Source organism: Morone saxatilis, unplaced genomic scaffold (genome assembly GCF_004916995.1).
Source record: "Morone saxatilis isolate NCDOM2014 unplaced genomic scaffold, NCSU_SB_2.0 Contig8, whole genome shotgun sequence".
NCBI lineage: Eukaryota > Metazoa > Chordata > Actinopteri > Moronidae > Morone > Morone saxatilis.
In genome coordinates this window covers 13531099-13546182 of record NW_023340257.1, presented here as the reverse complement: position 1 = coordinate 13546182, position 15084 = coordinate 13531099, and the positions used below count along the sequence as shown (strand labels likewise).

General features: G+C 40.9%; 1 protein-coding gene across 2 annotated transcripts in view; it reads right to left on the bottom strand.

Moving 5' to 3' along the window:
- Positions 1-767: 767 nt before the first annotated feature.
- The window catches only part of vps53 (VPS53 subunit of GARP complex), a gene marked incomplete at its 3' end in the record, with an annotated part of 22407 nt that continues 8090 nt past the window's right edge, over positions 768-15084 (bottom strand). Inside the window, 15 exon segments of one of the 2 annotated variants that reach the window (XM_035679605.1) lie at positions 768-872; positions 5004-5141; positions 5366-5435; positions 5537-5685; positions 6005-6083; positions 6178-6260; positions 6584-6731; positions 8555-8797; positions 9880-9974; positions 10718-10816; positions 11465-11606; positions 12153-12295; positions 12415-12558; positions 12683-12761; positions 14919-15038. In XM_035679605.1, coding sequence (XP_035535498.1) covers positions 768-872; positions 5004-5141; positions 5366-5435; positions 5537-5685; positions 6005-6083; positions 6178-6260; positions 6584-6731; positions 8555-8797; positions 9880-9974; positions 10718-10816; positions 11465-11606; positions 12153-12295; positions 12415-12558; positions 12683-12761; positions 14919-15038 — 1837 coding nt within the window. 2 annotated transcript variants of the gene reach the window in all.

The window sequence follows — 15084 nt, the reverse complement described above, 5'->3', positions numbered from 1 at the left end:
ACACACAACACACACACATAACACAACAACACACACACACACACACCACACAACACAGGTTAGACTACATATGCAAAGCAGTTTGGGGAAAACATGTAGATCTATGTATTTTAACTTATGTGAAGTGTCTTTGAGTTCCTTGAAAACCGCTCTATAAATAAAATGTATTATTGTTATTATTAGACTTTAATATTTCCCCATAATTCAAACAAGGTTTCAAATAGAGGCTAAATGAGAGAAAAAAAAGTTACAATGTTAAAGGAATAGTTTGACATTTTGGGAAATACGCTTACTTGCACCTTTTTATGAAAGTGAGATGCGACCCTCAGATCTGTATGTTCAGTATGAAGCTGGAACTAGCAGCCGGTTGTTTTAGCTTGGTGTAAAAACTGGAAGCAGAAGAAAGCAGCTAGCCTGGCTCTGTTTAAAATTAACAAAATTCCCCTACCAGCAACTCTAAAGCACCTTATATCTGTTTTTTTTTAAATCCGTACAAGTACTACAACTTGTGGTTGTACTGGCTGTTGTGTGCAGATGTTAATTAGTGAGCCTTAGACGTGCTATTAGGCAGATGTTGTTACCTTTGAACAGAGCCAGGCAAGCTGTTTCCCCAAGATAAACTAAGCTAAGCTAACAGGCTTTGAGGTCTGGCTCCATACTGAAGACACAGATTTGAGTGGTATTGATCTTTTCATCTAGCTCTCAACAGCAAAGGAAATAAGCACATTTCCCCAAAACTTTGAACTGTTCTGTTAAATGAAACTGACCTTCATGTCCAGAATCTTCTGGAAGGTCTCAGGATTGCCATCAGCCAGGAGCTTGATGTAGTTATCAACAAACACCACTGGCGGTTCATGTGGGGCCATCACCACCTGCGGAAAAAGTAGAGTTTAATGTTGGTTTCACCCCTCCCTCCTTTCCTGTGAACCATCATGGAACGACCAAAGAGATCTTTAAATGATCCCACATGGGGCAGCTATGGCCCAAATGAGGGAGAGGGGGGGGTTAGAACTGACAAGACCAAGTTCTAGCTGCAAACAAAGTCGAGACTATCGTTCTATATATAGGAGCCCACTCCTCACTCTTTTTTTCCCTTTTTACACACCAATTACTCCATGCATGAGTGGGCATGAATTAGTTTCACCGGTAATTATTTTTGGGGTATAATGAGTCTGGGCTAAAATCAGCATTAGTCAAGAGCAGGCAGAAAAGGTTTAATGGGGCACAAGTCTTTCTGGATTGGATTCTCTTGGTTGTTATATTTTTTTTCCAACAATAGAGACAGGGTGGAAAACGTGGATCGGATAGCATTTCTTGCAGCCGCTACAAAGCAGGCAGACAGACCAACACATGGCTGACAGACCCCCACCTCCCACCTCATGCATACGCATGCACACAGGGATCATCTCACAAAATGTTTCGCTCAAAAAGAAAAAAGACCCGATCCGTCTTTTCAAGCTTTACTCTTCCCTTTTTACCCAGGGTAAGATTAATATATGAGAAGGTGAGCTGCGCAGGGAGGGAGAGAGTGGAGGAAAGTGAGAGAAGAGCAGGCATGAAAGGCTCAGGATTGTGTGGAATTCTTTGCTTTCTTACTAGCCCTGCTGACTGAGTGATTTACTTAGCAACTGTCCTGGAGCCAGGCCAAGGGAAAGGCCTGTAGGCCTTGTAAAAAAAAAAAGAAAAAGAAAGGGGGAGAGGGAGTTTAAGAATGAAAACGGGTATAAAAAGGGAGACCGAGAGCAATAGAGTCAAGGAGGGGGAAAACATTCGGGCTGAACAAGGGTGGGGAAGGGGGTCTGCCTTTTAAATTCTCCCCAGAAGAGAACTTCAGAGGTGGGAGAGGGAGTTGGAGTTTGGTGGGCTGGGCTGGAAGAGCATGGAAAACAGCCACGTCTCACAGGCATCGAAGCGGCCAGGAGAGGCCGTCTCAGACAGACAGACAGAAAGAAAGAATCATATGTACTTTGAAAATAACTGAGCACTGGCTCACAAAGCCAACAACCACATCTTTTACACTCAAAGTTGATACTTTGACAGCTACATAAATATTTCAGATATAGAATCTTAAACGTAGAAAAATGCAGTGATCTGATTGGTTTAAAGCTTTGCTCATCAATATTCCTTTACTGACAATGGATCAAATGACTATGCATAAAGTGAAAGGAGTTGCTAGTAGTGATGAACCCACAGAGAATTATGCTGCAGTTCCTCCTAGCTTTATGGACCGTTTTAGCATCTTTCAGCTCACTGTTTTGGTTCTACAACACATAACCTTATTGTTTTGGTTCAGTATTAGCCCTCTCTTCAGCATGGTTTGATGCAGCAGGCAGCTTTTTTGTTTTTAGGAAACAAGCTCTGATACTACCTGCACAGCACCAAGCAGCAGAGACAGAATTAGCAGCTAGCTGGTGAACACTGTGGAGCGTTTGGCTGCTAAAGAGCCAGCTATTTCCCTTAGGAGTCTACACCACAAACTACAAATAAATGCTAATGTTAGTCCATGTGTGCTAGATTTGTAAATAGGCAACTGTTTGCTAACACAAAACAGCTTTATTAGGTGATAATATGTCAATGTGGGTTTATAGCTTGTTTCACTGCTCCTGAGGAAAAAACAAAAGAATACTTGTTGGGACCATAGCTACTTCACATCTATTTGTAACATCAACAGGATAGTTTTGATTAGTGTGAAATCATTAAATCAACTCTTGGACCATAACACAAGATGATACAACGTTCAATTGTCCCAATGAATTGCAGCTTCTTCTTCTATGCCAGATTTCATTTCAAGTCACAGCATCACAGGGTGTAATTTAACACTATTGTTGAGGCTTAGACAGAAGGATTCTTGTATTGAACGTCTTTTGATGGGTTTGTCTTTCAGAAACATTAGTCTCAGCCCAAGGTGGAAGCAATTACTTGTGAGGGACCTTGATGTTGCACACAGTTGATGGCTAAGCTGCTGGCCACAGTACAAAAAGCTTGCCTTTACTCACATGGTCTTTCTCTTGCCAAGGCCAACAACGTCCACAGAAGAGATCTTTGTATGTCTCTTTCAAAACAGTTTTATTAGAGGGATGCAATCCAGAGAACTCATCCTTCTATACCTTCTTACCACAAGGGACAAAAAGTATGTTGGATTGTATCTAATTATATTATCTTGTGCAGCACTACTTCTTTTAAATTTTGTTAGGACTGTATCGATTGTCTATCGTTTTATTTGTTATCAGGGTTTTTCTTTTGATATTTCTCTTAGTATCAGATCTCTAGCCTCCACAAAGATTATTTTGTATTGTATTCTGCTGTCACAGTAATGCATGTGGATCACTCAAAGGCCCTCATGCAGTGTCAGCTACGTCTTCAGAAGCTCTATAGATCATATTCCAGCTGAAGGGGCCCGCTGGCAGTCAAATTCAGAAAAAAGCAGACAGTAGAGGGCTGATGTGAATGCATTCTATAGCTCTATAATGTGAAAGCCCATTAATGTGTGGCAGATGAGAGGAAATTCATGTATACACATTCAGGGCATTTTTCCAGGGAAAAGAAAGGCCTTACACTGGCCATATGGAACAGTGTGCGTCCCAGTAGAAAACAATCAGAGGAGGCAATCAAATATGAAATGCTGAGAGGGGTTTGTTATACAGTCGATGTCTGAAGCAAAACAAAGTAGAACTAAGAAGGACTTAGTGTTACAGGATAATACCATAAATAAAAAATATTGCTGTCTGCCATTGTCCCACTTTTTTTAAAGCAAAGGAAGGACTATTAAAATCGAGACAGTCCAACCAAGATAACTTCAGGAAGGAAAGAAGGCCTGATGGGAGTCCAAGTGAAATCAAGGGACAGGCAGGCGTGTACTCGGGTTGTGTTTGTGTGTGTGTGTGCATTTCTGAACACTCCAGGGACAGTTAATTAGGGTGGGGTTAATCTATGGCAGCCACATACCAGTGTCCTCTAGGGTTGCATAAGGTAATTCTGAGGCAACTAGCTAAATCTTGTGTTTGCTCTCCTCACTGAAAACAACATCCAATATACACCTTGTTATACTGCAACTGTGTTTTGCGTGAGTAGACGCATGGTTGCATGCATTTACTTATTTACTAACTCCCACCTTTCCACTGGCTCAAGGTCAACCACATACTGTGTTGAAGAATATGTGCGTGTGTCTTGTGTTGGCCCGTCTTTCACTCATTAAACCAGTAGTGCATGAGCTCCGTTCCTATTCCCTCCCTACCTCATGTGAGGTGGATCATTTTATGGAAACATGCTCATAAAGTGCTATTGTGAATGGGGTTAAAGACACAATTAAAGGGTTATTCTGCCCAAAAATAAACTCTAAGTAGATAATCTGCTTGAGTGACTCAAGACAAACATTTTAATTCTGGCTCGCCAGTCAAACCACAAACGCTCAAAAGGAGAAATGTTTGTTCAGTCTATTGTTGCTTCTAACGATGGAACCTCAATCAGTGGAAAAAGCAGTTAGCTGCAGGTTGTGCCAGACTATTCTTGGTCAAGCGTTAGCGTCAACACCAAAGCAAATGTTTAACTGTATATGTCAGAGTTTCAACATTAAATCTGTACAACGGCAAACAAGAGATAAAGAAAAGTCATTCAGACCGCACTTACACAAAAGGGTCTATCTAAGGTTCAGAGCCTTTAAAGGTCAGAAACTGAAGCCATGGTTGTAAAGATGGCCAGCATGAATTTAGCCACCCAAGTTAAATGTCATAAAAGCTCAAGTGTCCCATAAAGATTGAGCGGCTCTGATAATGTTAAATTACTTTGTATTTAGAGTTGAACTCAGGATCTCCTTGAAATCCATCAGTTAACTCATTCTGAGTTTATATGTGAAGGTAAACTGTTTAAAAGAATCTCTAGTGGGCTTAGGAGCAAGTGAGTGTTTTTCCAACATTCATCTAAGGAAAAGGCTCTACACTTTTTCACACTTAAGACAAATTTGCCCCTGAAAGCTAAACAGCCAAAAGTTTCCCTCTCCCTCTAACCTTAAGGATCATCTCTGCACGGGTCATGCCTTTCACCACTATCTTGGTGTAGCTGGCAGGTGCCTTGCGGAGCACTTGGGAGCCTATGGAGGGCAGATCCAGCAAGACCGTCTTCAGAGAGTGAGTGTCAAGGAGGAGCTGGTGGGGTAGGATACACATGACAGAAAGTCAGCCACATAGGAACAGTTATTCAAGGTTAAACGTGTATACCAGTCCATATAGTGAATGTACAGCATTCATTTCCTGATGTAAAAATGATGCAACAGTGCACATACATGTACGGCTTAAAATGAGCTTAAGATGATGACTCACAGTGCTGCTCAAATTAAGCTTTAGGACAGATGAGCATAAATTAGACTTACTTGTTCAGCTCCCACCATGCTGATAGGCTTACATCTGAACAGGTGGTTAATAAATTTGGGAATGAAAGAACTATGGAAAGAAAGAAAATATATCAACTTTAGGAACCTTTAATCATTGCTTATGGATAGAGCAATTATGTGGGTATGACTGTATGTGTGTATGTATTATACTTTGTGAACTTGATGCAGAATTGTGTGAAGTATTTGCGTGTAGAGGCCAAATTGTCTCTGATGATAGGCACGTTTTGCTTAATGTGCATGATGATTGACGTCACATAAGGACTCTGGTCACCCACATGCTCCACACTCTGCCACGGCATCTGAGAGAGAGGGAGAGACACAGGGGAGGAGGAAAGCTTTAACATCTGAGCCAACATACAAGTAGTGTTAGAATATTATATTATATCATCAGGATTATGTGGAAATGTTCAAGTTTCCAAACGATGACAGTTGGCAAAGAGACATTCTGAAAACCACCAGAAACCAGTGTTACGGCATCTTACAGAATCTTTTAAAGGCAAAAATATGATAATGTTTTCCATGTTCTTTTAACTTTTTTAATGAAGGGAAAAGGTATTGGATTTGAATATCTTATATACTATATGAGCTGATGCGTGATTGTGTGTGTGTGTGTCTAACCTTGCTCATAGCAGTGAGAGCAGGGTCACAGGCAGCATCTAGATCTTGAACAAGCAGCTGGATACTGTTTGAGATCACACTGAGAAAACATGAAAGTAAATAATTGCCATAATTCTTTACACAAAAGAAGAAAGGCTCTTTTTTTTTATAAAGAACAAGAGCTGCCCACTTACGTGCTGAATGTATCCATCTCCCCAGTCAAATTAATTCTCTCCACCAGGACTTTATCTACTTTCTCCTTTAGTTTCTCCTCCAACTGGAACACAGACAAACAAAAGAAAACACATACAAAGCATTACTTCTGCATCCTTTTTAAATATAAAAAAAAGGAAGAAAGAAAAACAAACAGCTTGGATAAAAACGTTCAGGTTGTGTTGTAATCATAACTGTCACAGTGATTTCCTTAAAACACTGATGAAACACAGGTCAAACATCCTGTAACTGCTACATGATAAGCATCTCTTATGTACGCTATCATATCCTGTCACTGCAGATAACACTCTAGTTCAATTTAATAGATTCCTAGACAGTTCAGGTCTGTGCATCTGCAAGATTGTGTGCTTATTTGTGTGCGCATGCCTGTTGTGTGGTAGCCAAACAGTACTCTGCAGTACTGAGGATGCTACAGATCAGGCAGAGCTCATCCACGGTGAACTTAGCAGCTTCTGAGCCTTCTTTCTCCTTCAGCAGACTGCTGATGGTAAGACCTCCACTGTTGCTGCTGGATCTGGATGGCAAGATAGACGTAAGAGGAGAGAGAAAAAAACAGCAGTAAAAGAGAAAGAAATAGCGACAGAGAGAGAAAGAGGGATTATCATAAAGAGGGGAAAAATGCTGACGTTTAAGGTCTACTAATAAGATTAACCGTTTTATAGTGTTAACACTTTCAATCTATCAAGTTGTGAGCGATAGCTTGTTTCAGTCTTGTGAATTTTAAATGTATTTATTTAGACTTAGATCAGAGATTACTGTTATAGTTATAAGTTATACGGTGAATTAAAGTTGAGATGAACCCCAAAATGCTATGTACTGTCTTTCCTAAGACTGGCTAATGTGGATCCCCTTTGCTTCTGAGCTCTCTTTGTTGAACCCATCTTTTTAAACCACAGGTAAAGAAGATCATTTTTAGTAACTGAGACACAACAGGCATAACTACAAGCAGACACAAGTGTCGGGATGCTGCGCCAATGAGGCTTCAACGACGACCCAGTCATTAATAAACGTCATAACAGAGACATGTGGGTAAAACCACAACATAGTTCAAGCTCCTTTCGAGGGCCCCTTTCAAAACCTCGCAAAACCAATTCACAGCACACCACATTGGACGGCCGTGTCTGCGTGTGTCTGTAAGTGTATGCACTTGCAAAGCGTCTGAGTGCATCTTTGAACAGTGTTTGTACACGACTCAGAATATGGTATACATTAGTCAGCGGGCACAAGTGTGTAATTAGCATGCATGCATATCTGAGACAGAAACAGAGCACGTCTCTGTGTATCTGTCTGTGTGTGTGTATACGCACCACAGCCCAGTGATGAGTTCTAATGTGGCCAATGAGCCAGAGATGTTTTTGGTGGTAGCATATTAGGCTTTGCCACAACATAACCAACTCCAGATCCCTCATAGCATGCCATCCCAATCCATCAAACACAGCGAGGACTGAAGACATTAAGTTTCAAACCAGAGCTCCTAAACAGCCCCATCGCCATACCAAAAGAATGAACAAATATGGGTGTGACATGATAGTTTATGAAAAGTTAATCCCAAATAAATCTGCATTTGTGGTAATGCCCAGAAAACTTTGTTATTCTTGTGGATGGAAATTGTTGAAATACTAGAAATACTAGAAATACTAGTGAGTGAATGCTAGCGAGCTAGTGGGTATTCTTGTCAGCTGGATGAATGAATAATGTGTTTCCAGTAGTTTTTGGAGGTCTATGGCACACAGACATACATAGACACTACTTGTTAGTAATATCAAGTCATTATTAGCTTTGGCCTTTTCATGGATCACAGAGGGTGGCGTATGCCGTACAGATTATAAAGCCCCTTAGGAAAATTATTAAATTTATAATTTTGGGGTATATAAACAGAATTGACTTGAAAAGCCACCAGGTCACAGATTAGAGGGGGTCAAATGTTCTACTGAGACTATAACTTTGGGACTAAGAATGTATTGACTTTGTATTTCAAGAGAGAAGCTGAGGGTTTTCCCTGTCACTTCAAATCAGTCAGGCTGTCCTACAGCCAGCCTCTACAGGCTGTTACAGGATGTATTAAGCCACTTCCATATTGGCTTCAGCAACTGCCATAGTGTAGCCAGTTTAAGGAAATATGGAAGCGGCTTAATATTGAGGCTATTTGACTGCCTTTTGTCAGCAAAAAAGTAGTTACTGTAGATTTAACACCCTGTAACAATTTCATGGTAGTGTTTATGTTTTATTTCTACACTGAATCTCTGTTTTAATTCTACTAGGGGACAAGTTTACTTCCTGCAAAAAACAATGAGAACACTAGCTCTATGTTAAGAGTATAACCTGAGCCAGTCTTACTTAGGCAGGTTGCCAGAGAGGATCTTCCAGGCGTACTCTCTCAGGAATTTCTGGAAGATGGTCGAGAGGGCGATCATTGGTTCTCCAGTGCTCAGTTGGGAGCACTGCACCATGCACTTCTTGTAATAGACAAAGAGGTCAGCACAGCTGGGCAGCACTGCTCCGCCCTCCTCCGTGCCTGCCTTGGGTGGGCCTTGTGCTCGGAAGTCAGCCACAAAACGGTCAATCAGTTCTCCCAGGTTCCTGCAGATGCCGAAAATGTACAGCCAAACCCACACAGGTTCACACAGACACGCACACACATATGCACACACAGCGTGGTTGGATTAGGCGCATATGCACGAAATTAAATGAATCAAATAAAAACATATGATTGGTTCCTAACCCCAATAAGTAAATAAAAGGATAAAATAACAGGCACACAGACAGAGAGCCAGATGGATAAATAGGAGAAAATATTCCAAGCATATCAAAATCCTCAGTACAATAGTCAACAGGTCCACAGTCAGTCGGTGTGGCCCAATCCTACTGAATCTTGGAACTAAAGCCAAGGACAAAACAAGCAGGCCACTGTTCTCTCCTGCTATGTCCCACTGAGGACAAGCTGATCTGGCTGCTGCCTGCTTAAGGCCTTTGGACTGAACTGAAATGAGATTGTAGCTGTGGAATAGGTCAATCCTGTTCCCTTGAACAGACAAACGGCATTTAACGCTCTAGAGAGTCAAGAGCCAGGGGGTGCATGCAAGCAGCAGCAGTCCCAGGACTGTGTTCAGTTTTAGGAGCGATCACCATGACTGGGATAGGGGAGGGACGTGAAGGATGGTGGCACACAAAGAAGGAAGAGGAGTGTAAAAAATAAGGCAGGAAGAAAACAGAGAGACAAGAAAGAAAAGGGAAAGGAAAAAAAAACAGAATGAGAGATTGAGATGTGGAAAGAAGAAATCAAACAAACATTGCACAGAAAGAAAGAGACTGGAGAAGGGGTACCGAAAAGAAAAAAATAAAGGAGGTGGGAATGAAAATAGTCAGATCTGCTGTGGCAGCACTTATTCAACCTCCCTCTCTCTTTCTCTCAGCGTCTGTGGTCGTGCAGCTAATGGGAAACATTTCTGCCACAGTGGAGACAGAGGCATGTACAGGAACAAGAGATGGAAAGACAGAAGAGGCAATGCAGTAGAATGGGAGGTGGGGGATCTGATTGATGAGTGGGCAATGGAAAAAGGATGCATGTGCCAGCTTTACACACAACCTGCTCCTGATTCTGGGTCTGTGTACCATGACCAAGTTTGGCTTTGCCTGCTTGTATGTCTGTGTGTGTTGCTCACTTGTCTTGGGATTCTATGTAGACATATAGATGAGGTTCAAAGCACTTGGAGACAATGCCATGGAAAGGGTTGTCTGGAGCTTTCGGCTTCCTGGGCTAAAACAATGGAGAGAAAATGAGGAATTAGTGAAATAACAGGTTTTAGCTGTAGCCCCTTTGTGTACTAATTAGTGAAACAATTTCTAAAGATAAGGCGTGATCGGAGATTCTGTATTTGATACAGTGTTACGTGTAACATGTTAGAAACTGAAGCAATTGACATTCCATGCTTAAAATACACTCAGCTACCACTTTATTAGCTCCACCTAGCTATAACTGATACAACAGCCCTGCAATAAATCATTGGTACAAAAAGGTTATAATGTTCGGCTTTTGTCGATACTCTTTTAAAGAGCTGCAGATTCAACTTTATGGTCATTTTGGAAGCTGTAGTTTGTGATGCTGTTGAGCTTGTGTTATATTGAGAGGTTTTTCTAACTTCATTTCAGGGGTGTTATGTTAAGGCGGAGTACTTTTACCTAGGTGTATCTAATAAACTGCCAACAGAGCTATGTTTGATATCTAGTGAAGAAAATGGATTATATACAACTATGCAAGCATAGAAGATTATCTGTGTTCAAAATAATGCCACATGGTTCTAAGTTAAGGTTGTACATGGGAAAACATTTAAGTGCACTACTGTTCTTCATAAGCAAATGAGTATGAGTCATATATTCCCTTTGAGAGGAGCACTTTAAAAATAAAATAAAAATGAAATTAACATTATTTGGCCTAAAGAGCTCCTCAGTCATATTATGTTGCAGAACAGGTCAGACAGAGTCATTCCAGGGTCCACTCACCTTAGTCAGATCCTCGTCCTTCTCTGTGCCCACATCTTCACCTGGCTCATCCTCCAGGAAAGGGTTAGTGGGTTCCAGAGGACTCTCTGGCCTCTTCTGCTATAAAAACACAGATGAAACTTCAGTATTTTTTCTAATCTTTAATTATTAAAGCATCAAAAGGGGTTTGACTTCAACAAAGGCATCACATGCTAATAGTACATTTGCCTAACAGAACTCTTTCTGCAAATATCACAATCTCTTTAAAATAAAGTCCAGGTTTCATTACTTTCCATGGTTATGTAGACCATTTCACGAGAGGCTTTGATGAAACTGCATCTCCAATTATAAAATTCCACTCAACCAAATCCCTGATTGAATTACAGAACCCAACAGGCATTGGTGTAAACTAAACTAAAGACAAAAGGGCCTCTGTCTAACCTAAATATTATCAGTTCTGAACAAGCTTGGCCTAGTTGTGCTCCAACAAAATAATAATCATAATCTGTCCATTCTCTGTTTATGGCTTCAACCTCCACATGCCAACATGACCTGGATTAAAAGGTTTCCTCAGGCTGTGACACCAAGAGTACCTCTTTGTGTGTGTATAGGATACAACAAACTACAAATCTGTTTCATGTAAGTGTGACTATGGCACAAATGAAAGCAAGCAACATCAAAGAAATATTTCTGGGACATTTTCTGCTTGAAGAATTTGATGCGCCTGGAGACCAGCATGCATTGTGTGTCTGTGTGTGCTTTTCTCACTCCAGGTACGTCGGTCAAGGTGCATCCTGTGAAGCGTTTGGCCAGAAGACCCTCGAAGTTTGTGGTCCTCTGAATGGCAAACAAAAGCAGCTTCACCTCAATTTCCTTAGCCCGTGTTCGCATCACTTTGGCGAGTTCCACCCTGAAAGACACATGCAAAAAACCTTGAGTGTTACCTCTTATTTCTACACTTTAAATGACATCCCAAAATGTTTCCAATAATCCTTGTTAGTACATAATTGTAGTCTTACATCTGTCCTTTAAAAAAAACAAAACATGTCTTGTCAGGCTTTTTTCTAATGACACTACGGCAATTTTGGCCAGATGTGTTTTTATTGTCAGATGAGTAACACACAAATAGTGTGCCACTCTTTCTTTTCTCGTGTAGCAGAGGGGAAAAGACTGAGAATTGAGGCCTCTAGGTCACTGCTCATGTAGGCCACCTACGTCAACTGCACTGAAAGTATGCATCAAATCACAAACTCGAGCCAGGCGTGCCATGCCAGTGTGGTTTACTTCATGATGCAAAAATGTCCCACAACCACTTTCTCCATTTTTGCCTATTTAATTTAATTACATTTAACTTCTTTTTCTTTTATTCTTTTTTTCTCTTTTCTTGGGGACAGAGAAAGCATTAAATATCAAGAAAATAGGCTAAAGCCGCATTTGTGTGTCTGTGTGTGTTTACCTGGTGATGTGGCAGAACTCCACAGCAATACGCTCTGTCATGCACCACTCCTCAGGAAACATGCGTCCATACTTCTCCTCGTAGTCTACCAGCTGCCGTTTGATCCAGGCATAGCGGCGATCGATCTTGTCAAGCCATGCAACCTGAGAAACAGGGTAGAATACTTTTTCATCAACACTTAAATACCACCTTTTTCAATGAGGTAATAAGATATTTCCTGGAATTAGATACGGTCTTGTATTGAATTTAAATTCTAACTCACATCTTGGTTTTCCTGGAATAATACCAGGTACTCTGAGAGGTGCTGCCTAATAAACTTTTTGATGATCTCCTGTTTGATGCGTGGGTCCAGCACATTGGCCACCAGACAGGCATCTCTCAGAACATTGCTGGGGCCACCTGGTCTCTGGATGGATTGTGAAATAAAATATTGACATTCAGTTTTGTACAGGAGGAGAACAAGACAAGGATATTGGCTAAATAGGGATAAATTGAATAATATTTGTCCAGAAAACCCATAAATCTGTTACCTTGGAGCCTTGAGAGGGGAAGGCCTCTTCAAAATCTGCCAGGATCTGAGTCCCCAACTCACTCTGCGCTGCCTTTACTCTAGATAGGACAAAAAACAAATCACAATAAATGATTCATTATTTTCTTAATCAGACAAACCTCATGTTGAAATATTGGCAATATCCTGTGGAATCCTCCAATATACAACATACTTTTTATGTATAACAGCTAACAATTGAAAGATACCTAGTTTAATTATCATCCTGGAATTTCAGAATTGCAGAGAAATACTCTACAAGCATTTTAAAGCCATCAGCTTGCTGTTTACAAGTAACTTGAGGGCAAACCTCAAGGCCACAGCACACGCTATACAATCGCTAAAACCTGTCACAGCCAATTATTCTTCAATATTTTTCAGTCTCAATATCAGCACACGTGTTTGCAGGTGTCTTTATGTGCATGCTTTGCTATGAATGTGAGCACTCACGTCAGTAAAGCGAAAACAAATACTGAGCAAGACAATCTGAGTCTGTTGAGTCGCCAGCGTTCACCCAAAGGCATCCAGAGCGGATTAACACAGGACAGCACCCAAAGCCATGACAATGATCCAGAATAAACAGGAGAGGGTGGAGAGATAGTGTCACGGATGGATGCCAACTGAACTAGTAGAGTAAAACTCCACTATCTACCTCTCTCTGCTCAGCAACTCAGTATGAGTCTGGAGCAGTCAACAGTAACTTCTTTTATCTGACTGAGACCAAGCTGTCAGCAGCAGCAGGTCTGACTGTACTCAGTCTGTGGCTGCATTTTGTCCAATAAATCAAGTGGCACACACACACACACACACACACAACACACACACACACACACACAGTAGTAACATAGTGCAAAACAGCCAAACATTATGTCTAACTGTCTGTCAGCTCAACTGTGACAGTCGCAGTGCAGTTAAGACAGTGAGAAAAGCATTATAGTTGAGACCGTGGGAGAAGCATTAAGTGGCGACGAGGAAAAAAGGATTATTAAAAAAATAATCACAGTAGATCCTGTTCAAAGGTGAAAGCTGCACTGACTGAATTTAGTCACACTTCAAAGGACTGTCAGGACAAAAGGCTAATTTCTCTATTTGAATAAAATAAGTAAAGGAAGGAATGGGGAAATGTCAGATGGAGGCTCTAATATGCATTTAGCCTGTAACCCTGTTGAATTATAAAAATGGTTTAAAACTGAACTATGCTTTTTTTTAAATGTCGAAATATCCTATGTAGTCTTTACTACTTAAATGTGCTATATATATATATATGTAGATATTGATACTCTATTAACCATTTATGTCCAGCTGCCTCCATATCTTCCCCTTCCCTGTGTCTCTCCTATCATCTGTTCCTCTCGCAGAGTCACTTCTTCCACACAGCTGTTATTTGGTATGAACACTGTCTGCCACACCTCAGCCAAAAGAGAACAGAAGGTCATGCTTTTTTTGTTTTTGTTTTTGGGGATCAGCACTACTTTGAATCTGAACATCAACTTGGCCAGCGCGTCCAAAATCTATTTTTGTGTTCTTGGAAAATAATAGCAAAAATGGAAATGGAAAACAGCAGCATACCAATGCACTTTCTGTGTGTGTGTGTGTGTGTGTGTGTGTGTGTGTGTGTTTGTGTGTAAATCTCTGCACGTTTATATGTTTAAACTGTATAACCATATTTTATATACGTGTTGAAAGAAAGAACAACAATCTGTGTAAAAAAGTGTGTAATGTAAAAATTGCATCTCCCACACACAAAAGTGGAAGCATATACATGGAGATATAAACACAGTCCCAAAAGCACGCCTCTAATCTCTCACAAAGGAAGAAATGCTGGCATTGTACAAAACTATTCACTGGATTTCCTTCCTGTGTGTTCTTGTATGTGTGACATTGTGCGTGTATGTGTGTGAATTTCTGCATAAACAGGATGCAGAACGCAAAACACCTCCAGCCAAATACTGTAACCACTTTTCAACAGTTCAGCTGACAAGCTATGGAACATTTTAGCTGTAAGCAGAGATCAAGCTCAGAACTGGCTACTGGAAATGAGCTGTTCTTACAGCCATTCTGCTCCCCAAACAGCCCAATTGAGCTCGAGCAAGACACTAAACCCCTACACATAGATACATTCACTCAAAGAAGGTGTACTTGAGGAAAAATATGTCAAGGAATACCCTCACATATCGCTGGTGAGTGAATATGTGTGTGCGTGTGTGCATATTAGTTACCTCTCAGAAAGCTGTCTGATCTGGGGTATGCCCATGTACTTGTGGAAATGTTCAAGCACATTGACCACTCCCTGCAGCAGGTTGGCCACCTCACCATACTGCCTCTTTCTGGTCATGGCTCTGGAACACAACAACCATGTGAATTATTTATATTATTATATAAAAA